Below are 27067 nucleotides of genomic sequence, written 5' to 3' on the forward strand. Positions count from 1 at the left end.
GTGAGACGATAAACTTAGTTCATGTTCTTCCCTGTCATTACAAATACACTTGTAAAACTAGATGTTGTAGTTAGATTGTAATCCACAGGGATTAAGACCATGGAAGAGACAACAGATTAACAAACTTGCAGAAAAATCTTTCAATTAATATTTAGCAAAGTAAGCAACTACTGGCCACACAGAGAAGCAACAGGTCAAAGGTCAAAGAGCTGCACAGTTGCAGCAGTGTTGTTTCCATCATCCTACTGTCAGCCTGGCACGTTTTTACCATCTATGGTTTTTAATCTGAATTGGGAGTAAATTCAGCTACAAGAGCGGCCTGGGGTTGATTTACACTTAATATTTAAAGGAGCTGTATGTAAGTGCAATAATAAAACAAATCATAAAATGACCCCGATATGTCAACAGACATTTAAAAATCATGTTCATTTCAAATACTTATGTCACTGACAACAGCACTCAAGCCAGGATATTCCAGTTTAAAAAGAGGAGTTGCAGCCCTCAACTGATGTTTATGTTGTCATTTTTTGTTTTGGCCTGAAGCTCCACCCTCCACCTATCCCCCAATCACCAAGTCAGTATTGTTTCTGAAGCTCCACCCTCCACCTATCTCCCAATCACCCAGTCAGTATTGTTTTTGAAGCTCCACCCTCCACCTATCTCCCAATCACCAAGTCAGTATTGTTTCTGAAGCTCCACCCTCCACCTATCTCCCAATCACCAAGTCAGTATTGTTTCTGAAGCTCCACCCTCCACCTATCTCCCAATCACCAAGTCAGTATTGTTTCTGAAGCTCCACCCTCCACCTATCTCCCAATCACCAAGTCAGTATTGTTTCTGAAGCTCCACCCTCCACCTATCTCCCAATCACCAAGTCAGTATTGTTTCAGCATCCGGATTGCCAGCTCGGCTCTAATTATCGCAGCCATGGCAGCCTACGTTCCTGCTGCATTCTGCAGCCTACCTGGCAACCTCTGGTCGGGGGGAGGAGGGGGAGGGTACACGCCGCTCAACAATATTTTGAAAGTGACTGCAGTACCAGTTTTGGACATTTCTTACAGACGGCTCCTTTAAATTGATATAGTACTAAGTGTGATATTGAGTGTTATCTACAGTGTAGGCCGACTAAAAGAAAAACAAAATAATCTATAGAATAGAATATTTATAAACCGTTTACTGTAAACACGTTATCGACTTTATTTTTGGTTTTAAAGGAGCATGAGGCTCCTTTTAAGAAATGAGACTCTCTAGCGCCACCCTTCACCACGACGGCCGTCGGGGGAACTGCAGCCAACAGCGAAGCCGGCACGGGAGAACGTGCATGTGACGTCACATCCGCAGCCCAGCGCGGGAAATTCGGGCCCGAATTGCAGCACATTTTGCAGCACACAGCCTGTTCAAGGCAACGGAGAGATACGGTAGAGGATCATTCTTTTGGGTTTGGAACGCTTCATCTGACATTATTACTAGAAAACTTAAAACGTACACAAATTTTTTTCATAAATCCTGCCTCAATCTCCTTTAAATAAACTGCAACAAAAATTTGAAGTGGAACAACAAAGTACTACAAAAACTAGAACTATAATTAAAATCACTCAACTTAGATTAACAGTACCTCGTCAATATGTTCTCCATATAAGAATACATTCAATGTACAAAAACAGACATTATTAAATAGAATAAACAAATAAAATCAAACAAATGGAGCCGAGAGGCAGCAGTATCTACTGTAGTCTGTTAACATAATATTGTTTATGTAACAATATTAATTATTGTGTTTTTGTACAATAACATACCTTTGATTATGTATGACTCATCACTCATAAAAAAAAATAATTGTATTTTTTATTTTATTTATTTTTTTACTCTTGGGTGCCCCCTAGTGGTCACGGGGCTCTAAGCAGCCGCTTAGTCGCTCATGCGTTTCCCCCTTCAATCCACCGCTGCCGGATCACGAGGATTGTTTTAATTGACGAGGATTCTTTAGCTTCACACAAAGCCACGGGTGAGGCCACAGGGTTGCAGAGGAAATGTCAATTACTCGCCTTTCCTGTAACGAGTGCGTTAAGTGACTTGTGTCTGGCCTTCTGTCATCAATGAACAATCCGTCTGCTTCAGGCCGGGAGACTGAAAGGTCTGTCCATCAATGCCATTGAGCGACACTCGTCTTGTCTGAGCAGAGTTAGAGCTTCTACTGCTTTGTGTTCACTTTTGATGAAAGTGAAAACTGCACACTACACAAATCAGGCAGGATATGTGTTTTTCTCTGGAAATATGACAAATAAAAGTGTTAAAATATACTGTACCTCACTGCTTGGATACACAATAGCAGGAAGAGGAAGTATGCGAATGGACTGAAACGAGTGATAGTTTTCTCTCAGGCTGAATAAGATGAGATCAAATACACTGTTCATCTTAGCAAGTCATGTTCCCCCTGGGTGGTGAAGCTGCAGCGTCTCCCGCCCCCTCTGTTTGCCTGCTCTTGTGCGACTGTGTTTTCTGCTCATTTCTGGATCGTGCCCTGGTCCGACCCGTGTAGTCCCGAGTAGCACGACCAATAGGGGTGTAACAATACAGTAATCTCACGATACAGTACGATACACGATATATTGTTACACCCCTAACGACCAACGAGGTTTAAACACCGAGAAACTGAACTTGATTCTGATGTGTGGGGGGAAAACAAACAAGAGAAAACTGGATCGTCTGTGTTTGATTAAAGTTATTCTATGCAGTCTTCCTAGAGCTAGCAAGATTTGAAAGTGGCGCTTCCTCTAAGCCCCGCCCCCCCCCCGCCCCCACCCACGAGCGCTCCGTCCAAAGCCTCGCCCCCACAAACACGAACGCGCATACGATTATTAAACATTTTGGACAGCACATTTACAGCAAAACTACCCCATGTCTCATTCACCTGTAAGCGAGGCCAGTTTTAGGGGGGGCTGTGCCCAACCAAACGTGCCCACCGGCGTCTCCATCCCGGAGAGCGTCGGTGAACGGCACGGCAGCGCGCTGCGGTGCTGCAGGCTCTAAAGCCACGGCTACGCCGTAGGGTACGGCGTAGCTGCGGCAACAAGCCTGCAAGGCACCGCAGCGCGCTGCCGTGCCGTTCACCGGCGCTCTCCGCTCTCGCCGTGAGACGACCTACATCCCCACGGACCCCATACAGCTTCCGAGCCGGAGCGGCTGCGGCTGTTCACGTGTGCCCGCGGGCTGCTGCTGCTGCTGCTGCTGCTGCTGCAGGAGCTGCTGGGCAGAGAGGAGCAGCAGCAGCAGCAGCAGCAGCAGCAGCAGCCTAACGGCTCCCGCTCCCCGGTCACACACAGCGGAGACCGAGCTGCTCTGGAAATAACTACATAATATCTATAATATACTGGGGTCCGTGGCAGAAGGGAGGGAGGGAGGGAGGGGGTTACACTGGGACACTGTGAGCCCAGGAGGACCCGTGCGATGTGGACACGGGGCGGCTGGAAGCGAGTGCGCGCATGGGACAGGGCGGGGACGTGGTTTAAAATGAAGACATCTGATTGGTTCTTTCCCTTCCTGGACCTGGACCAATCCGTATCATTCGGACCGAATGGGGGGGGCTTAGAGGTGCCATTTTCAAAATGCTTGCTAGCTCAGGGAGGATCAAGGAGAATACCTTTAATCTGGAACAATCTGCACTCTTATAATCAGAGGTGGTAGTAATGAGTTACTTTTACTCTGTTACATTTATTTGAGTAAGTTTGGGGAACTTTTGTACTTTTAGGAGTAGTTTTGAATCACTATACTTTTTACTTTTACTTGAGTAGATTTGTGAAGAAGAAACTGTTACTCTTAATCCGCTACATTAAGCTACGTTGAGCTCGTTACTTTTCTTTTATCCCCTCCGCATACGCGTCAATCTCTCTCTCTCAGAGAGAGGGGCGCATTAATTGAAGGGTGATTTATGGTTCCGCAGTACACCAACGCAGAGCATACAGCGTAGGGTACGCGGCGACGCACACCGTACGTTGCGTGTCGCCGTGTACCCTACGCCGGCGGCTACGCCGTCGATATAACGCGGAACCATAAATCAGGCTTTAGTCAGAGCGAGAGAGAGAGGGGTCCGCCAGGCTCTACCACGTGACTGTGTTTCACAAATCAAACGTAGCTGCGCCGTGTAGTCTCGTCACGTGACCATATTGAACCTCAGTCGGCAGGACAGATAAAATTAATCGAAAATGGCACTCATCAGCAATGCAGACCATGCAGACGCAGAAGAAAAGGAACACCTCTGGCCTCACATTAAAAGCATGTTCACTTTAAAAACGGCGGGAAACACCAGCAACAGTATGCACTGTCTTCATTGTTTGCCTTAATTTATTTTTTTATTTATTCTGTTATTTTATTTTTATAATTTATTAAAGTACTTGAATTTACTTTAAGATTATTTTAATTTAAGCCATTTTTTATTAATTTTATTTTATTGATTTAATTTGCCTGAAGATGATTATTTTGTACTTTTTTTCTGTTTGAATGGTTGTGTTAAAAAATAAATACTCAGTACTTGAGTAGTTTTTTCACCAAGTACTTTTTTACTTTTACTCAAGTAATTATTTGGATGACTACTTTTTACTTCTACTTGAGTCATATTATTCTGAAGTAACAGTACTTTTACTTGAGTACAATTTTTGGCTACTCTACCCACCTGTGGTTATAATGATTTGATTCATTTTGGGACCAAATCCATGTCTATGACTACGTTTACATGCAGTCAAAATTCGGGTTATTGCTAATATTCCCGTTACTGAAACATTCGGAATATTCCGTTTACATGGGGTAATTAATCATTCGGGATATCTGGATCAAACCAGCGACGCACGGAGAACATCATGATGCAATTCCCGTCATTTCCACTTGTTCTTCCTGTATCCAAATTCAAAACAAATGCTGCTTTGCGCAACTTTTCGCTCACCTTCTTTTAAATCTTCTATCCCGGTACTTTCTACCGTCTACAAATGCAGAAATGTTCATATCCTTCATTACATTTATGAAGTGTTTAGTCTCCTCCTGGTCTTGGTTTCTCCGTGTTTATAAGAACTTCCTGGACTCAAAAGACCAGGATTCCTTGTGAACAGAACATGTGCAGAAAACAAACTCCTGTTCCGTTTGATGGGGATATTCTGTTTGGCGTTTACATGACCAAATATTCAGGTTTTAAAGGAGCATGAGGCTCCTTTAAATAAATGAGACTCTCTAGCGCCACCCTTCACCACGACGGCCGTTGGGGGTACTGCAGCCAACAGTGAAGCCGGCACGGGAGAACGGGGAGAACGTGCATGCAGCGTCATGTGATGTCGGCCTCCGAATTGCAGCACATTTTGCAGCACACAGCCTGTTCAAGGCAAAGGAGAGATACACTAGAGGAATCATTCTTTTTGGTTTGGAACGCTTCATCTGACATTATTACTAGAAAACTTAAAACATATAAGAATTTTTTTCATAAATCCTGCCTCATGCTCCTTTAAAAGGAGTAACCCAGGGCTCATATTCGGGTTTTTAAAAACCCGAATATGAGCAAATTCGGGTTATTCAAAGGGGTTATTGGTGTTTACATGGCTGTGCAAATTCGGGTTATTGCCAATATTAGGGATATTGACTGCATGTAAACACAGTCAGTTATTGCTGAAAACAGTGTTATAAGCCCGTCAGTCCATGAATGGGTCAAATGTGCCACATCTTCCCACGAATGGGCATGTGATCCGTCTACAGTCCGTTCTACTCCAGATGTGCAGGCAACACGCACATTTCCTGCACTATACAACTCTCATAAACATTAGTGTCCATGTCATTCTTCCACGGGTGGCCTTTAGTTTTTCAGAGGACGTACGGTCCAACCCCCAGGGTCTTGTTGTCGCATCACTATGAGTTGTGTGTGTAAGAACTGTCTCAACAGCTGTCTGACAGACTGCAGTTCGGTTTCTTACATATTACCGTCTGTTTCCTTCATGACTTTTTAATTTTTTTATTTAACCTTTATTTAACCAGGTCAGTCCCGTTGAGATACAATGACCTCTTTTCCAAGGGAAGCCCGGCCAAGACAGAAAGAGAAACATTAAAAGTGCAACAATTAAAAACAGACACCACCAACTCGCTCAATAAAATAGATAAATAAAATACTCAACACTCAAAAGATAAATACAAATGTGTGCTAGGTTAAATACAAGATTAATAATTACGGCCCGAGCACTGACAGTGCAAAGGCCCTATTGTATCTGTAGGAATTTTTATTTTCCTTCTGACGAAATCAGGGCCTTTTTTCCCCCTAAACGTGCCCCAAAAGTCACCAAATTTTGCACCCAAGCCAGGCCTGGTGATAAATTTGATATTTCATGGTTTGTATTAATGGGCGTGGCCTAACGGCTCAACAGCGCCCCCTAGAAAACTTTGTGCCTCAAGCCTCACAATACGGTTTGACGTACATGCACGAAAGTCGGTACACACCTGTATCATGTCGCAACTTAAAGAAAAGGCGCCATGGCTGAAACCTAACAGGAAGTCGGCCATTTTGAATTAATCGTGTAATTTTGGCACAATTTATGCCATTTCTTCAGCCGCTTCTTCGCCCGAACCGTAATGTGCACCCAGGTGTGTTATACATCAAAATTTGCGTCTTGATCCTGCGACGATGCCCATTACTTTTCTCAGTCACAAGCGTTACCGTGGCAACGATAGATGCCTAAAAGCGCGCCCCTCCTTTACCTGATTGGTCCATATTTGATAGTTCCTACTTTTTACCATAACTTTTGAATGGTTTGACATAAAGACTCGTCGGTGGTGTCATCGGACTCGGTATTGAGTACTTGACCTTCATTGGCATGAATTAGCCCCGCCCCTTCTTCTGATTGGTCGATATTTTATAATCCCTATTTTCTGCCATAACTTTTGAATGGTTTGATATAGAGAGTCGTGGGTGGTTTCATCTGCTAAATGTCCAGGCCTGAAGAATCTACATCAAGTCATACAAGCTTCCACTGCAGCCTGAACGTGCACAAGGGTGCGAGGGCCCCGTTCATCGCTGCTCGAAGCTTTAATTTACATTAAAACAACAGCAAGTGTGAAAAGTAGCTGCTGCAAGATCCTTCATACGGCTTTTAAAATTTCCAACATTGATGAGATTAGTGATGCACCGATTGTTCGGTAACCGAAATTGTTCGACCGAAAATGGCAAAAAAACACTTTCGGTGTTCGGTGGAATAAGTGGGGAAAAAAAACTAACAATTAATAACGGCGTTGTAAAATAAGGAAATAGACTGGCCTCTACGTCCCGTAACGTTGCGCACTACATAAATCGTCGCCAACCAATCATCGCCAACCAAAAACTAACCCCATAAGAATTTTACCTAACATTCACCGGGAGGTGGAACCAAAACAACATAATGCTGGGAAATTTTAAAAAAATCGGTTTTTTATGTTCAATAAATATTTTCTACCTTGTAATTTTGTAAAAGATTTTTTTTCTTTGAAAAGCATGCCTAAATCAAATTTATTTGATTTATGCAATGGGGAAAAAATTGGCAAAATAAATGAACAACTGCTGAAGAACCATGTTCGGTATTGTTCGGTATTCGGCCAAGTGTTTATTATTATTTTCGGGTTCGTTTTAGGCCACAAATTTTCATTTCGGTGCATCACTAGATGAGATCCTTCAGATTTAGTGTCTTCTGTAGGGTGAAGATCCACATTCAAGTTTAAAAAGTATTAAACTAAAGTAGAAATTAAGGTATTTTCTCCTAATCAGTCCGACTCGGTGTCGTGATGCAACGGCAGGTGAACCAGGCCGACCCCGGACACCTTTGTGTGATCACCGAGTTGCCCTCTGTTTCCCCGACCGAACCATTAGCTATTGTTCAGCATTACAAAATCATTTTCTCCATATCTTTTTTGAGCAGAAGCCTTTAATGTCTGTAATTTCCAGAAAGCTTGTTAACACAGAGAGCCGGCTAATGGTCCTGGAGTGCACTAACACATCTATTAACATTAGCGACAACTAATTGGGAAGATAATAAGCCCAGTCGCAGGAAATAAGGCAATGTTTACATGAAGAAATGACCAGAGCGAGGGGGGGAGGGGGGCTAACAGTGTTTTTATTTGTCTGCAGCAGCAGCAGGCAAAAGCAACGCGCTATTATCGCCCATAGCTAATGAACACTAAATCATTAACTGATTATCAACCTAAAAACAAACATTAATATTTAAAAGCATAGGGGAAAAGCTTCTCCAAGGCATTTTCTAGAGTTTGTATATTCATAAAGTTTTAAAATAAACCCACACTCACGAGAACAGAATTAACCCATACGTGCTGTCGTGCACTGTGTTTTCCCTGCATGCACCTCAGCGTTGGGGGACTGTTGAAGTTAATTCTTTAGCTCTGATTAAGTAATTCCTTTAATTGAATTACATTTAATTATTTACTTTGCCAGGTTTTCATTATATGCTTATATTTAGCTTCTTCGTTTTTGTTAATGCAAAAGGGTGTTGGATCAACGTGCCTTTAAGCGTCTTTTTCTCGTTAATTGGCACTCTATAAAATAGAGTTCCCTGGAACAACAAACCACTCTCCTTAATAGGTGATGCTGTCAAGTAATTACCATATCATCATGGTAACCATGTAACATAGGCTAAAATGTTTACTTTCAAAGTAACACTTTTCAACTCTGAAAGAAAAGTTATGTCGAGTCTTTTCTCTCTTCCAGTTGACAGTTTTTTCACCAATAATTCTCCCCAAGATGAACTCAGAGATGCTGATATACGTTTGTTTTCAGATCTGCATTTTACAAATATAACTCCTTGCATTCATCAGTAAGGACATGGACAAAACTACAAGACGCACATCTTTCCTTAAAGAAACGCCTTTCAAGATATAATACTCTTTAGCTGCAAAACACATTTCCTCCCTTCGTCCAACCGTCCAACAATGATTTAGCTTTTTCCACAAAACCTGTGTGCTCCGACAGCTGGAAGCAACAATGTTACACCAGTTTTCCCGACACTTTTCAAAACACTTAAACAGCTTATCCACTACGGAAGAGTATTAGGGCCAGGCAGGAGAAAAATAAAAATTATATTTTAGAGGAGGAAGATATTTTTTTCTTTATGCACTTTGAGAAAAAAGTCGAAATGTTGAGAAAAAAAGTCAAAATGTGGAGAATAATGTTGAAATACAATTTCGAGGAAAAAGTCGAAATGTCGAGAATAATGTTGAAATACAATTTCAAGAATAAAGTAGAAATTTCATGAATAAAGTCGAAATTTCAAGAATAAAGTTGAAATACAATTTCGTGAATAAAGTTGAAATGTTGAGAAAAAAGGTGAAATTTTGACTTTATTCACGAAATTTCGACTTTATTCACGAAATTTCGACGTTATCCTTGAAATTGTATTTCAACATTAATCTCAACATTTCGACTTTTTTTTATCAAAGTGTACAATAAAAAAAAATCTTCCTCCTCTCCAATATCTTTTTTCTCCTGCATGTCCCTAATACTCTTCCGTATATCCACAGATTCCCATTTCCTGTAATTTAAAGAGTTATTCAGCCTTGGTGTGTATGGTGATCTTACCTAGGACGGTTAGGTAGGCCTTGGCCGTTCTGACCGGCATGGTGAAGAGAGAGCAGGTGTACATGCCTTCGTCCATCAGCTGGACGTCAGTGATGCTGATGGTTAACTCCGACCACGACGCGTGCACAAGCTCAATCCTGTTGTCCCGTAATGCTGCAAATGGAGATAGGAAAAAAAATAAATATTACAAGCTGGTTAAATATCAGAAACGGACGATAAGGAAATAATGTTAGTGCATGAAAAATAGACAGAATATTTTTTTATATTAATAGAAAATAATGCTATTCGTACTATTTATGCAGTAAATATTCTGTCACCTGTTTGCACAAATAAATAACAAAAAAACAATTCTTAACCTTTGTGGCGTCGCGTGTTGAGTGCCACAAACCAAATGTGCTCATTTATCATTCTTTTGGCATTTTAATAAGCAACTTATCATACAAATAATGTATGCTTGAAGAACAAGACTCTGTGCTTGGAATAATACACGTTTGAAGTGATTTTAATGCATAAACATCAAAATATTGTCACCTTAAAGCAGAGCTTTCAGTTGAATCTGAAATGATGCATCAGCACACCTCTGCAGTAAACCCCACTCACAGTTCTCACTGCTGGATACTGCTGTAGGCATTTTCTTATATGAAAATGTAATTTTCCAAAAGACATAACAGAAAGGAAATCAATACTCCAATAAGAGGCGCAGAGAGAGAAGCCCTAATGAGAATTTGGCAAGATGGGAGAGTTGAAATAGATTTGCTGAGATTGGATGGCGAGTTGATGGGTACTCTACGGTCTTCAAACTCAACTTTATACTTTGTAGCTGTGATGCGGTGGCATCATGAAATGCAATTTTGCAATTTAGTAATACCTTGAAAATAGTAGGATCTGTGTCCATCTTGGAGGTGCACCGTGAGCTACAGAGGAAACCGTTATAAAAGCCTGGCTTGTACGTTGAGACGAGGCCGTGTGAATTGCGACGCATGTAAAAATGTTGCTTGCATTATTTCTGTGGCCCTGGCTGTTCAGCAGCTCTGTTCAAGGTGTCCCTTTAAAGGAACAAACATTGCCTAAACTGCCAGACGTACTCTGCTTTTAATCTCCTTCAAAGTGAGACTGAGCTTATTGTGTCCAAGCGCTGTGCAGTCTGTGTTTATGTGAAAGATTGTGAAAGAATATTCTGATCACTGTACAAAAGTAAAAGAATACTTGTTCTGCAGATTAATACAAAAAAAAGAAAAAGTCAATTTGTACGTATCAGACAAGGTCGATGAACTTGATATGTCCTGGGATTGCCTCGGGCCTCCTCACAGTTGGGTTTGACCAAAACCCTGTGTATGGTTTGACTTTATTATCATTGTACAGTATACAACCAAATTTCGTTCGGCAGCATACTCCAGGGACAGCAGCTACATTCACAAGCCGGAGTCTCAATCAGCAAAAATAAAGTGCAAGTGAAATTATTCACATAGTACTGGTGTTATGAGATATTATTTACATACATTGCAAAAACTCAAAATCTTAACAAGAATATTTGACTCATTTCTAGTTAAAATGTCTCATTTTTAGTCAAACAAATCTCATTACACTTAAAACAAGTGTCATTACCAGAAAAATAACTTATTATTTGACAATTTTCACCTGTTTCAAGTAAATTTTCACTTGAAATAAGTAGAAAAATCTGCCAGTGGAACAAGATTTATCTTCTCATTACAAGCAAAAAAATCTTGTTCCACTGGCAGATTTTTCTACTTATTTCAAGTGAAAATCTACTTGAAACAGGTGAAAATTGTTGTTTTTTCCAGTGATGAGTCTTGTTTTAAGTGTAATGAGATTTATTTTACTAAAATTAGATATTTTAACTAGAAATAAGACAAATATTCTTGTTAAGATTTTGAGTTTTTGCAGTGATCCATTTTACTTATCCTGTGAAGGACAGAGTCATATTGATAAGTTCAGATAACTATAACTATTTTTCTGGTAATGACACTTGTTTTAAGTGTAATGAGATTTGTTTGACTAAAAATTTGACATTTTAACTTGAAATAAGACAGATATTCTTGTCAAGTTTTGAGTTTTTGCAGTGTACGTAAATAATCTCTCATAGCACCAGTCCCATGTGAATAATTTCACTTGCACTTTATTTAAAAATAACTTGTTATTTGACAATTTTCACCTGTTTCATGTAGATTTTCAATTAAAATAAGTAGAAAAAATCTGCCAGTGGGACAAGATTTTTTTGCTTGTAATGAGAAGATAAATCTTGTTCCACTGGCAGATTTTTTCAACTTATTTTAAGTGAAAATTTACTTGAAACAGGTGAAAATTGTCAAATAAGTTATTTTTCTGATAATGATTCTTGTTTTAAGTGTAATGAGATTTTTTGACTAAAAATGAGACATTTTAACTAGAAATAAGACAAATATTCTTGGTAAGATTTTGAGTTTTTGCAGTGTAAGGACTGGTGTTATGAGTCCTGTAGGGAAGAGGGTGGGAGCATAGATCAAAGCAAATGTGAATTGGTAGGGCAGGGGTAGGGAGCCTTGGTCCTAGAGAGCCGCAGTCCTGCATGTGTTAGATGTTTCTGAGCTTCTTAACACCGTGATACAAAGGACTGCGTCATTAACAAACCTGAGAAGCTGATGACTATCATTAATTAGAATCAGGAGTGTTGATGCACTGAGCTGAGTCGAAAGGCGAAGCTCTCGATTTACCGGTCAATCTACGCCCCTACCCTCACCTATGGTCATGAACTTTGGGTAGTGACCGAAAGGACAAGATCGTGGATACAAGCAGCCGAGATGAGTTTCCTCCGCAGGGCGGCTGGACGCTCCCTTAGAGATGAGTTTCCTCCCTTAGAGATGAGTTTCCTCCGCAGGGTGGCTGGACGCTCCCTTAGAGATGAGTTTCCTCCGCAGGGTGGCTGGACGCTCCCTTAGAGATGAGTTTCCTCTGCAGGGTGGCTGGACGCTCCCTTAGAGATGAGTTTCCTCCGCAGGGTGGCTGGACGCTCCCTTAGAGATGAGTTTCCTCTGCAGGGTGGCTGGACGCTCCCTTAGAGATGAGTTTCCTCCCTTAGAGATGAGTTTCCTCCGCATGGTGGCTGGACGCTCCTTAGAGATGAGTTTCCTCCGCAGGGTGGCTGGACGCTCCCTTAGAGATGAGTTTCCTCCGCAGGGTGGCTGGACGCTCCCTTAGAGATGAGTTTCCTCCGCAGGGTGGCTGGACGCTCCCTTAGAGATAGGGTGAGGAGTTCGGTCACCCGGGAGGAGCTCGGAGTCGATGCCGCTGCTCCTTCACATTGAGAGGAGTCAGCTGAGGTGGCTTGGACATCTGTACCGGATCCTCCTGGATCCTCCCAGGCATGTCCCTCCTCCCTAGGGAGGTGTTCCAGGCATGTCCCTCCTCCCTAGGGAGGTGTTCCAGGCATGTCCCTCCTCCCTAGGGAGGTGTTCCAGGCATGTCCCTCCTCCCTAGGGAGGTGTTCCAGGCATGTCCCTCCGGGAGGAGACCCCGGGGAAGACCCAGGACACACTGGAGAGAATATGTCTCTCGGCTGGCCTGGGAACGCCTCGGACTCCCCTGGAAGAGCTGGAGGAAGAGATGGAGGAAGAGCTGGAGGAAGAGCTGGAGGAAGAGCTGGAGGAAGAACTGGAGGAAGAGCTGGAGGAAGAACTGGAGGAAGAGCTGGAGGAAGAGATGGAGGAAGAGCTGGAGGAAGAGCTGGAGGAAGAGCTGGAGGAAGAACTGGAGGAAGAGCTGGAGGAAGAGATGGAGGAAGAGCTGGGGGAAGTTTCTGGGGTGAAGGAAGTCTGGGCATCTCTGCGGAGGCTGCTGCCCCCGCGACCCGGGAACGGATAAGCGGCGGAAAATGGATGGATGGATGGATGGATGGATGGATCCCAGGGGGAACATGTACAGGGAAAAGAGTATAGGCCCCAGAATAGACCCTTGAGGAACACCAAGGAATACCCAAGGAAGGGGGTGTGACCGTGGACGATTGGTGAATATGAACCCTCTCAGTTTGGATGTGTGCTGTGAGACTGCTGCACACGTGTGCAACGTATGTTTGGCATTTTCATGACATCCTGGTTACATATTTATGAATAATTACACTAGTATATATATATATATATATATATATATATATATATATATATATATATATATATATATATATATATATATATATATATATATATATATATATGAGCTGTAGATAGCTTTCGGGGGAGAATGTCACTTTCACACCCTTTGCTGACATCCATAAAATAAAAAACGATAGATGACTTTCTTACTCTCGTTGGGGCTGTTTTTGTTACACAACAAATCAAATGTGGTTGTTGCACCGGCTTCGTAAATGTCTGATTATTTCCGTAGCGTCAGTGACGATACTCTTATCTCCTTGTCCTGTTAAATCAGTGAGATCACATCCCAAACGTTCACTGATTCCCTGCTGCACATGACTGATACATGGCCGCATGTTTGCTGGAATAAACGAGACTCTTCTCGTTATGAATCAGCAATTATTACTCGTTATGCACATGGTAAGAAATTAAACATGACATATTAGAGCTTATGCAATTTTTTCCTTTTCATCGCCGTTATGAGGCTGTCAGTGTCTGTAAATAGTTGACAGATTTTTAATCACCCACACTTCTTGCCAAGGAAAGTTATTCCCTCCCACCGAAAACACTGCGGCTTAATTGTCTGGAACGACTCATTTCTGGTTTCCCTGCAGCCTTTTGTTTCCCGTTGTGCTGAACGATGTCGTCAGGAAGACCCGGTATCTCAACACCTGCCCGGTACCGGAAAGACAGGACGAGCAGGTTCCGTTCTGATCAACCCGCTGAGGAACCAGAGCAAACCTGGCCTGGTTTGATGACCCACTATAAAACAGGAGCTAAAGACAAAGATAGAAAAGTACAATATGTGCCGAAGCACTTTCCCGACATTAAAGTATATAAACCTTTTCTAGTGAATCATAAACCTCTACATCTGCATAGTACTAACTCTTTAACGCTCCATATGCACTATTTGCCCTCTATTTAGCATCAGATTGCACCTTTCTTTGCAGAAGATTATATGGAAAGGATGTGTAACATTCACTTCAAAGGTGAGAATGATAGTTCATGCCTCGTTTCCGTTAAGTTCTGATTCAGCCGCTTATATCAGTTACTTTAAGTGATCCGTCCAGCTGACTGACATTTTCCCTCAGAATAAAAATGTCACTTCTGCTTTAAAGGAAACAAGGCATCTTTGACCTTCTCTCTGCACAGCCTCTCCTCACTTCTCCTTCGCCTCAGTTTTCCTTTTTCCGAGACGCGTGTCTCTTCTCACCCGCTGCAGAATTTAAAAAGAAGATACAGCTGACACTTTGGCTCTCTGTTCTGTCCGCTCGTGTCGCGGAGCAGAGTCTCGTGTCTTTGGTGTCACGGCCGTTTACGCCGCCGTTGTCTGATCGGCCCTGGCTGCGTTCAGGGAAACCTCGGTGTGGACGGCTCCTCCGAGCCAACGGTCATCAGCGCTCGTAATTAGATGGCAAATCTTTCTGCATCCTCTGGGCTTCAGAAGCCAAACTGCCTACGTACGCTTCAGGAAACTAACAACCGTCACGTCTCAAGGTAATCTAGGCCGGTGTTGCTTAAAGAAGGGACTTAAACATATACAGGACTGTCTCAGAAAATTAGAATATTGTGATAAAGTCCTTTATTTTCTGTAATGCAAAAATGTCATATGTTCTGGATTCCTTACAAATCAACTGAAATATTGCAAGCCTTTTATTATTTTAATATTGCTGATCATGGCTTACAGCAGGGGTGTCAAATGTGCGCCCCACGAGCCGCATGCGGCCCGAGAGAGATTTTCATGCAGCCCGCAAGAAGTTTCCAACGCAAAAAAACTAAATGTTAATTTACTAAAAAGGAAGGCATAAATAATTGCCATGAATCGCAGCATATCCGACAATATATTTCTTCTACAAATCCATCGTTATTCCACAAATAGAGCAGTTATCGGCATTTTTTTAGTTTTCTAGAATGCATTTGCCGATTTTATTTCTTTGTAGACGGTCGTTTATTTTGACAACTATTATATATTTTCGCAGGAAAAATATCACTGCTAAAAAAGATGATAGAAGATATTTATTCGGAGAATTTCCGTTTTGAATACGAGGATAGGACAAAGTAAAACAGTTAAAAAAGAAGTGCTGACTTTTTCGGCACACTGGCGTAAATATCCGCGCCAATTTTTAAAAATAAATACACTTAATTGTACTGGAAAAATCTCTAAATCACAAAGAAACACTCTCGGATGTAATAAGAAAGATGTTGCTTTTAATTTAATTTCCTATAAAAAAGCGAAATATAAAAAAAACATACTTGTTTCTGTTTATCTTTGTAAAATGATATTAAAAGTATCTTACATAATTTGAAAAAAAACGAGAAATTTCAAGAAAAGATCCTGAAGAAATATATTTTACATAATTAGAGTTTTAACAAAGTGCATATTTCCTTTAAAATTAACTAAACTGATATTGGATTAGATAACAATAGTAAAAAAAAAGAATTCGAAAAAATATTTTCGCACCATTTTTGTTATTTTGAGGGTGCGGCCCGCAAGAAAAAAAATTGGTAAAATCCGGCCCGCCAAGCAAAAGGAGTTTGACACCCCTGGCTTACAGCTTAAGAAAACTCAAATATCCTATCTCAAAAAATTAGAATATTCTGGGAATCTTAATCTTAAACTGTAAGCCATAATCAGCAATATTAAAATAATAAAAGGCTTGCAATATTTTTGTTGATTTGTAATGAATCCAGAATGTATAACTTTTTTGTTTTTTTAATTGCATTACAGAAAATAAAGGACTTTATCACAATATTCTAATTTTCTGAGACAGTCCTGTATATAGCGATGATAACATTCTCCCCCAACGACACATTCACTCATACTGGAGCTCGGTATACTTAATAAGCAGCGTTAGATTGACCTTTTGCTGCAGAGACAAACACACTTTGATGCTGACAAACGCGTCTTCGCTGTCTGTCTCCGTTGTTATGCAAAGCAAGGTTACTTTCTGAAATAGCTCAGTACAACAAATTCAGCAGTTCGCAGTGTCTTCGGTGGGACTCTTAATGCATGAAAATGAAATGCAAAAATTAAAAAGTCAGTCAATCAAAAAGTCAGAAAAGCAAATAGAGACTAAGCGGAGCTGAATGAGCAAAGTTGCAGTTGTTACCGAGGTTTTCTGAGGTTTTCATCGTTTGAATAAATCAAGCGGAACAAATTAGGGATGTTGGTTTGCTCTCAGTAGGATGAAACACATGGGGGGGGGGGCAGTTTTCTCTAAATGTTGTGGCAGACGAGCTGTAGTGGACGTTGATTTTGTCACATCAGCCATTGTTCTCGGTTTTTTATTGCTTTCCGGTATCCTAGGGACTCTGAAGAAGCATCTCCTTCCTTGACAGTATCCTGTAAAAGTAAAGTCCTGAACTCCCTGCTCCCACGTCATGTGAGATGAACCAATCTTCGTCAATCCCCATTTTGCATCTTTTTTTTTTTAAAGATCCTGACCTTCTCTTTCTGATTTTGGTCAATTGTAGTTCTGAGTAGGCCTGTGTTGAAAAAAATTGATTTTCCAATTCTAAATCGATTCTCAAATGAATTCCTAAAAATTGATTTGTATGTCTAGATTGATTTTTTTTTTCATCATTACATTACAACTTATTATTTTTTTGTTTATGCCCAAAAAATGAATGTTTTGTTGGACACGAGAATAACTGGTGCAATGTATTTGCCTTTAAAAATGTTTAAAGGTATAAAAACATTAAAGTTTTCAGTTATAATTGCATAAATTGTCTATATTTCATTACTTTATATACTGTCTTGGGGTTACTTTTGCATAAAATGCTAAATTCTCTCAAATTCTCAAAAATTAAAAACCGACATAGACCAAAAATGGAAAAAAAAATTAATTGGAATGTGGGAAAATTTAAAACCGATTTGATCCGTCTCTGTTTCCTCCCTGGATCTGTTTGGTAATTCTGACCCATGATGTTTCTGAAAGCAGTTCTATCAGCATTCTGGAGCTGATTGGTCCTTACAGCATCATTAGCTGCAATACTTGCTGTTGAATCTCAATATAATACTAGTAGTAATATGTTGCAGAACTACAGTCATATCATTCATGCAACAGCTGAAAAACAGTTTTAATAACACTAACCCAAATCGGTATCTGAATTGGATCGGATCGAATCAAATCTTGATAATTGATTCTGAATCTTAAGAATCTGAATCAAATCAATTCTTGACATTTGAATGGATCCCCAGCTCTAGTTCTGAGAACATAATAATCAACCACATGTGACCGGTACAGGCAGCGGGGACAGCCGCTCTTATAGCCCCTTAGACGTTGCTGATGTTCATCATTAAATCCCTGATAAGCTTTAGTCCTACATACGTGTCTTTGTTTTATTGCACATTGCTATTTTTGTGTATTCTATATTCACAGAAAAAAAACTGTTTTTTACTTCTTCCTACTCCTTTTTTGATCATAACATATTTGCTATTATATTTATTAATTCTCGTCTACTTTGTTTACGATGGTACATTTATTATTTAGTGATTATTATTATTCTTTTTCATGTTATTGATTTATTGTTCTGCTGTTTTATTTATTTATTTATTGTGCTTATGTTTGAAATAAAATATATCAAAAATCTAATCAAAAAGTAAAACGTGATGTTGAAACATTAATTCAAGAAGAAAAACAGCAATAAACCAAAGGAAATGTCCAATAACAAAACAATAAAGAGCCATACAGTATTTATTATTTGCCATTAGGGCTTCTTGATTAAAGTGTTTTCTTTGATTACATTAATTAAAGTTGGTCTACAGTTAATCCTCACCTGAGGATGTTTGTTGGAAATGGAAAGGTATTAACGTGGTGCGATAAAAGGAAAAAAAAAAGAAGTTTAAATGTAATAAAGCCTCCACAATCCACTCCTGCCCCACGTTGACTTGCTCTTTAATAGTTACTTTGTGTTACACTCTTGTCTTAGAAATGAGCTGCAAACCACAAAGCCTGAACGAACACAGCGATCGTCTTTTCAACAGGATGTTTTTCTCTCCAGTCGCTTATCGACTCTGGTGAATGATCTGAGGGACGATTGAATTCAGTTTTATTTTTATTTTTCAGATATATTATGATTTTGTGCTTATTTATAACACCTTTCATGTTTGTTAAACCCAGCCTGAATTCATCCTTCCGGGAGGATCAGTTTTGATGCTTTCGTTCTGGCATCAAACCCTCCTGATCTCTGCCTGCAACTACCGGGGAGTAAAAAAAACAGCAATGCAGATGCATTTGATTGGATTATGAAATCTATATTCTGAATTAGATCATAAGGATCCAGAGCATCGGTAAAAACTGCTGTATATCAAAATATGTGTGTTGGTGACTGCGTCCTGCAGGTCGGGATTGATGGGAGGTTTTAATACTTCATCAAGCTGCGTCAGCAGTCTCTTTACTATCACTGTAAATATGAAGTTGGTGTCGTTAAACTCAGTCAAGTCCCCTCAGTTTGTGTTCTCATTATTCTCATTCAGTTGACCCACACATGAGATCACGGTTTCCCCCCCGGGACCGCTCACAGATTGCTTTTGGAAAGGGAGTGTCGAGGAGAGGGAGAGAGCAGCGCTGCACTGACACAACTAGTCAGCCAGGAAATGTATTTTCTGGCATTTGCTTGTTCATACTTCCTTTCCCAAGGAAAATAATACTGCAGTCGCACTTACAGTAAGCTTTGTTTAACTGGAGTCCCAAAGTGGCAAGAAGGAGAAAAAGTGAGGCTCCCAAACACGGATCTTCCGCTTGAAACAGTTCTGAACGAATGACTGAATTAATGTTTATTTCGGTACATTAGTAACCGAAAGGGTGTAGGTAGAAGCAAGGCTTATATATATATATATATACCTCCCCCTTTTACTGGTACCTTACATTGGTTACAGCAAATACAAAAGAGCAAAGCTCAAGACTTTGAAAGGCACAGAGCTCAAAACCCCAAAATAACTTAAATTTCCCATCATAGAAAAAAATAAATAGCACATGGCTCAAAACCCAAAATAAACTTAAATATCTCATCATAGCAAAAATAAAAAAATAGTGCATATCTCAAAAACCCCCAAAATAAACTTAAATTTCCCATCATAGCAAAAATAAAAAGTAGTGCATTGCGCAAAACCCAAAATATAACAGAAGTTGGCAAACTGTTGTCGCTGTTGCTGCCATTATTTTTTATTTATTTTTTTTTATATATATATATATATATTTATTAAATTTGGTTTCCCTTGATGTATGATTTTTTTTTTTTTTTTTTTTTTTTTTCCCTTGGGCAATTATGGGGAGGGTAGGAATGTGGGTAAAATAGAAATCGTGAATGTCAAAATGTGAATTGTGAAAATTATTGTGAAATAAAAAGATATTAAAAAAAGAAAAAAAAAAGAAGTTGGCAAACTTAATTTTCCCTACCACAACGAGGAATTGCGTATTTTTTATAAAGTATTTTAAGGCTGAATAGTGTACAACATGATGTGATATTTACAGGACAGTTGTTCCAGATACACAGTGATTTTTTACATCGGTTCGGGTCTTCGGTTTTTCAAATAATAAAGTTCCTCTCATGTTTTATCTGGTGTCCCTCGTTTTAAACAGATTCTGGACATGTGGAGGTAGAAGTTTGTTTCTGGCTTTGTACATGGTTTGTATTGTAATATAATCAACCAAGTCTTGTTCTGGTGATCAGTTCTCTGTCCGTGATTGTTCTCTGGGCCACTCCTCTGCATGCGTAGCACATGAAACATGACTAATACATGTTTTGATATCAAGTACATGTTCAGTAACTGACCTGGCAGTGCATTCAGCTAAAGCTAATTCAGCGGTCCTGCATTGATAGCTGTGTGTGCACGTGCACACGAACGGGCAGAAATGAACTGTCACAGGTGGAAAGCCCAGAGATATGTCACGTGCGTACAGTATATCAGCACGTCACGCCTGCTCGGGCTCTGTAAGCAGCATGTGGAGATAACCGGTGCAGCGAGGAAGGGGAAGGGACAGAACAAATGCAAAAATAAACCCGAGTGAACAGCTGCCGCTTAGCCAAACTGATTACAACTCCGTTGCCATTTACTGTAGGTGTTTAGCCCGGAACAAGCAAAACAAATCTTTCCGTGCCTTGGCAGACCAAATGACATGAAGTATTGCACCCGCTGACATTGCTCCACATTTGTCAGCTCTGTGATCACCACATGCATCCACAAAAGGTTACAAAATGATTCAGCTTATGTGCCGAACTCCTCTTTCGCAGAGACATGACAGGCGGGAAACCTAGCAGGGTTTGACAGTTACTGAGGTACAGTTTATAGCCTCTGCAGCTCCGACTGCCAACCATTCCACCAGCCCACCTCGGAGGGGTTAGTCATGTATGGAAATTAGTTTTTAATTCCTCTCCATGGATGCAGGAGAGTGTGTGTGATCAGAGTTAGTTATGGCCCTGGTTTTACTTTTCCTGTTTAAGACTTCACATCTAAGACAGAACAATCTTGCCCCTGCTTATTTGTGGTAGTTTGGTTGAGGCGAGCACAGAATAACTCCTTTGTGGTCATTCACAACGATGCATGTAGCACCCTATAATGTAATGAATTCCTGAAAATGTCTGAAAATGTAATAAAATTTGCACTTAACTCAGTCGAAAATGTAATAAAAGCCAATAATGTAATAACTTCACCAATAATGTAATAAAATATCCTGACGGATATTGTAATAACATTTTTACCAATAATGTAATACCTTATTACGTTATTGGGAATTTATTATATGGTAATCAAAGTCTGCAATTTATCATTCTGTTGTTTCAAATCTAGTGTATATAACATTCTTGGACACTTAAAACACAAAATTTAGAACTCTGGACTGAAAATGAAAATATATATTACATTATTTGTCAAGTATTACATTATCAGTTTTGGAAAAAAAAAAGAAAGACCCACCTGAAAATGTAATAAATTCCCAATAATGTAATACATTATCGGTTAAAATATCAATCAGGATATTTTATTACATTATTGGTGAATGTATTACATTATTCGATTTTATTACATGTTCGATTGAGTTAAATGCAAATGTTATTACATTTTCAGGCGTTATTACATTTTCAGGAAATTATTACATTATAGGGTGCTACAGTGCATCATATACGATTTAAAATATTTAGAAGAAAAATAAGAGAGAGACTGAAAAATATGTACACACAACCACTATAAAATATGTCTATATATGTCACTGAACGGTAGGGGTGTAACGATACACTAATCTCACGATACGGTACGATACACGATATTGAGGTCAGGATAACGATACGATATTATAGCAGTATTTTTTTTAACAACCTTGAATGAGGAACATATGACTGGAATAAATGGTCTTTTTTTGAAAGACACAAAATACAAAACAATGCTGTGCATTTGCCCTATTGTTACAGTTTGTAATGCTTTATAACTCTAAGTTTTAAAGAGAAAGATATTTTCCACAAACTGAACTAAAAGTAAATGTCAGGTTTGCATTATGCATCTTCAGTTTCATACAAGTACAAATATTTTGTGACAAACTGAATAGTTTCTCTCATGTATGATTTGACTTTTTTCTTTTTTTGGATGCGCGTTACTAGTCAACACAATAGATTAATATTAATATTCCAATATCGCGATACACTTTGTCACCTCCACGACACGTATTGTGACGTTTTTGTATCACGAAATTTTGTGGCACGATATATTGTTACACCCCTACTGAACGGGAAACTGGATGTAATATACAGAAATATTGCACATACCAAGCTGTTGTGCAGTCTCCAGTCCAGGTCCTATGGCAGCGCCCTCATACAGGGTCATTTAACCAGAGGAGATAATAAATAGCTGTATGTGTGTCTGTGGGAGTCAGGGTGCTACTGGGAGTTCATTAGTCTGATGGCCTGGGGGCTGAAACTGTTACAGAATCTGGCGATTCTGGTCCTGATGCTGCTGAAACCTCTTCCCAGACGGGAGTAAGGACAACAATCCATGGACTGGGGGGGTGGAGTCTTGGATTATATTCTGAGTTCTGTTGAAACAGCGTCTTTTGGCCGAGTCCTGGATGGACGGAACAGTGACTGCGTTTACATGCATCAATAACCCTTTTAAAACCTGAATATTGGCAATAACCCGAATTTGCACGGCCATGTAAACACCAATAACCCCTTTGAATAACCCGAATTTGCTCATATTCGGGTTTTTAAAAACCCCAATATGACCCCTGGGTTGCTCCTTTTAAAACCCGAATATTCGGTCATGTAAACACCAAACGGAATATCCCCATCAAACGGAACAGGAATTTGTTTTCTGCACATGCTCTGTTCACAAGGAATCCTGGTCTTTTGAGTCCAGGAAGTTCTTATAAACACGGAGAAACCAAGACCAGGAGGAGACTAATCACTTCATAAATGTAATGAAGGATATGAACATTTCTGCATTTGTAGACGGTAGAAAGTACCGGGATAGAAGATTTACAAGAAGGTGAGAGAAAAGTTGCGCGAAGCAGGATTTGTTTTGAATTTGGATACAGGAAGAAGAAGCGGAAATGACGGGAATTGCGTCATGATGTTCTCCACACGTTGCTAGTTTGATCCAGATATTCCGAATGATTAATTACCATGTAAACGGAATATTCCAAATGTTTCAGTAACCGGAATATTAGCAATAACCCGAATTTTGACTGCATGGAAACGTTTCAATCATCTCCTTGGTCTTGTGGACATTCAAGATCAGCCCCACCAGCCCACTGACCGCTTCACCTCCCTGTAGGGCAGATCGTCACCGTCCCTGATGAGTCCCAACACTGTTGTGTCATCTGCGTACTGGATGATCTGATCTGAGGCAGAGCCAGCACGGCGGTCAAGTGTCAGTGGGCGAAGCAGCAGTGGGCCCAGGACACAGCCCTGAGGGCAGCTGATGTGTCATAGTTGTTTTGCCTGATGATTCTCAAGCTCTGCCGAGTCAATACACAATCCATAACGTAGCTTTCAAAGACATGTTATAACCCAGGTGGGTGAGTAACCTCTCCCATGTTTACGTTACACCTCACGGTGTAAAAACCGAAGCGTCTGTAGCTTCTGTTACACAACTGTAGCTTGAAAGACAATCGCCCTCTTTGACTTTCGGAGTTTTATCAAATGTTGTATCAACACATGATTTGAAACAAATAAATACATTGCTCCATGACAGATTTTAAAATTAGATACATTTGTTGGCCATCCGTAGCCTAGAACAGCCTAGAAATCTAGATGTACAGCTAGCAAATTTTAATTTGCTTACCAGGTACGTCTAGGTACAATCCATTGGAGTTTAAACTATGCCCAAAAGTATTTGGAGGCTAATGAAATCAGTCCTTCCTTGTAGAGGGGGTTTCTGGGCGGGGTTAACACAGTGATGACAGAGCAGGAACAAAACATGGATGGTAAACAGTGTAGATGGCTCTAACGGAGGAATGGCAGCTTTGGCATCAACAGTTTAAGTTTTTCTTCAAAAATGTAACAGAAGACGGCTTTAAAATCATTATTTTGCAAAGTAGATATATTTGCTGTTTTCCAGACAGGCTTCAGCGAAGATTTAATTTACCAATTACCTCCACTGGTATCTAAATGAGACTCTCACTCGTGATTGTTGTCTCCCCATTGATTTCACGATAGAGAGGAGCATCTCATTTACAAATGTTAAGAGGCATTTGGTAAACCTGCTCTAAAAGTTAAGTACGCTGTTCAAGGAGTAATCTAAACTTGATTATGTCTGTCTAGCGTTACCCGTAGCCAGCTTTCTATGTAATCAGCTACACAGATTACCTGACATGAAAGATTTTGGTCTTTGAGAAAACCAGTTATTCTCAAAAATTTCTTGCAAAAACTGCAACAATCATTGGATTCAGTCTGTTTTCCTCCATAAAAGTCTTTTAGCACAAATTACTGTCCTGTTGTCTTTTCTTGCTCTGAATATGTCGTCGTATTTGTTGCTCTGATTGGTCATAGCACTGACCAACTGTGTGCAAAGACTGTTTGATCAGCAGCTGTCGGTGCCACCCCTTGGATCGGGAGGCCCTTTGGATCGTTTTCAGACCTTAGATCTCTCTACATGTGGGTCTGATCTACCAGGCTAGCCCATCAACCTATAGAGGAGAACATTATCCACAAGTGGAAATCATTAGAGAGAACTGCCAATCTCCACTGGAGTGGACATCCCAAGGTTAGACATACCATTGTAAAAAAAAAAAAACTAAGGAAAGGGAGACCAATCAATCGTCAACCCTGGATTCAGGTGGAACAATCTAGACCAGCTCTGTATCCTCACTAGAATCCTGAAGGGATCATGGGAGTTTGCCCTACCACAGGGGTAGGGAATCCCCAGTCCTAGAGAGCTGCAGTCCTACATGTTTTGGATATGTCCTTGCATCAACACTCCATCCATCCATCCATCCATCCATCCATCCATCCATCCATCCATCCATCTTCTTCCGCTTATCCGTTCCCGGGTCGCGGGGGCAGCAGCCTCAACAGAGATGCCCAGACTTCCTTCACCCCAGACACTTCCTCCAGCTCTTCCTCCAGCTCTTCCAGGGGAGTCTGAGACGTTCCCAGGCCAGCCAAGAGACATAGTCCCTCCAGCGTGTCCTGGGTCTTCCCCGGGGTCTACTCCCGGAGGGACATGCCTGGAACACCTCCCTAGGGAGGAGGGACATGCCTGGAACACCTCCCTAGGGAGGAGGGACATGCCTGGAACACCTCCCTAGGGAGGCGTCCAGGAGAATCCGGTACAGATGCCCAAACCATCTCAGCTGACTCCTCTCAATGTGAAGGAGCAGCGGCTCGACTCCGAGCTCCTCCCGGGTGACCGAACTCCTCACCCTATCTCTAAGGGAGCGTCCAGCCACCCTGCGGAGGAAACTCATCTCTAAGGGAGCGTCCAGCCACCCTGCGGAGGAAACTCATCTCTAAGGGAGCGTCCAGACGCCCTGCGGAGGAAACTCATCTCGGCCGCTTGTATCCGCGATCTCGTCCTTTCGGTCACTACCCAAAGTTCATGACCATAGGTGAGGGTAGGTGCGTAGATTGACCGGTAAATCGAGAGCTTCGCCTTTCGACTCAGCTCCCTCTTCACCACAACGGTCCTGTACATCGACCGCATTACTGTAGCTGTTCCTCCCTGTCCCGTCTGCAGCTTGTCCAAAACTACATTCTTACTCACTAGCATTTAACTCACCATGATGGTTTTATTTTATTTATGTGTTTTATGGTAAATGGCTTACACTTATATAGCGCTTTCCAGCTGTACTCCTACAGCCCCAAAGCGCTTTACACTGCAAACATTCACCCACACACGCACACACACACACACACACACACACACACACACACACACACACACACACACACACCGGTTGTTGGCGCTGGCCTGACGACCGGGAGCAACCGGGGGATTCAGTGTCTTGCCTAAGGACACTTTGGTGGACACAGGAGGAACTAGGGTTCGAACCACTGACCTTCAGGTTCATGGGCGAACGCTCTACCAACTGAGCCACCCTCCCCAGTTTTCTTTCGCTTGTCCAGCACTTTGGTCAGCTGTGGTTTTTTTTAAAGTGCTTCATAAATAAACTTGAACTTCCTTCCCCATCATCAGCAACAGGTTAAGAGAGGACCCGTGCGTGCGAGAGCTTGGACACCAGGGATAAGCTCCTTGTGTAGGTGTGCGCTCACAATAGCCCCGACTCATTTCTGCACTTTTCCTTTTAAACCTCGATTTCCTCTCTTTTTCGTCTTCTGCCCCGGTCCCTCTCCGGCTCTCCAGCGTCCCTCCCCTCCCTCCCCTCCGTGTCCTTTCATCCGTCCAGGGACAGTGTGTATTAGTACAGAACCGTGGCAGGTGTTTGCTCATTCAAGTGACACAGTTTTATAATGAGAAAAGTGCAAATTTCAGAATATACATTCAGCTGTCTGTGCCTTGATGTGGCCGGTCTCTTTTCCATGTCAACAACCCATCTGGGAACGAATGTATCCGTGTGTGTGTGTGTGTGTGTGTGTGTGAGTGTGTGTGAGAGAGAGGCAATAGGGAAAGGGCAAAGCAAACAGAAAGCGATGCTTCCTGAATAGTTTCGTGTATATTCCGTATCTGCACCGTTCTCCAGCCTCTATTACCTCTTACGCCTTTTCTAAGCCAAAGCTGGCTTTGCAAAATGTAAAATTTGCCATCCTTCATATGGTGAAAAGGCTTGTGGAGACATCTCCGGTGACTGAAATGATTTCTTTCATCAGTCTCTACCTGCCGCGCTGAGTTCAGTGGGACGCCGCCACCAGCCCTACTTCATTAAGTCCTCGTGAGAAGCGGGTCAGGGAGAAGACAGTTCTTGGCCAT

The 27067-nt window shown here is 41.1% G+C and overlaps 1 protein-coding gene across 1 annotated transcript in view; it reads right to left on the minus strand.

The window, feature by feature from the left end:
- Positions 1-27067, minus strand: part of cadm2a (cell adhesion molecule 2a) — a 462577-nt gene that overhangs the window by 80433 nt on the left and 355077 nt on the right. Inside the window, 1 exon segment of the mRNA XM_061739216.1 lies at positions 9584-9736. Coding sequence (XP_061595200.1) covers positions 9584-9736 — 153 coding nt within the window.

Source organism: Cololabis saira, chromosome 14 (assembly GCF_033807715.1).
Source record: "Cololabis saira isolate AMF1-May2022 chromosome 14, fColSai1.1, whole genome shotgun sequence".
Taxonomy (NCBI): domain Eukaryota; kingdom Metazoa; phylum Chordata; class Actinopteri; order Beloniformes; family Belonidae; genus Cololabis; species Cololabis saira.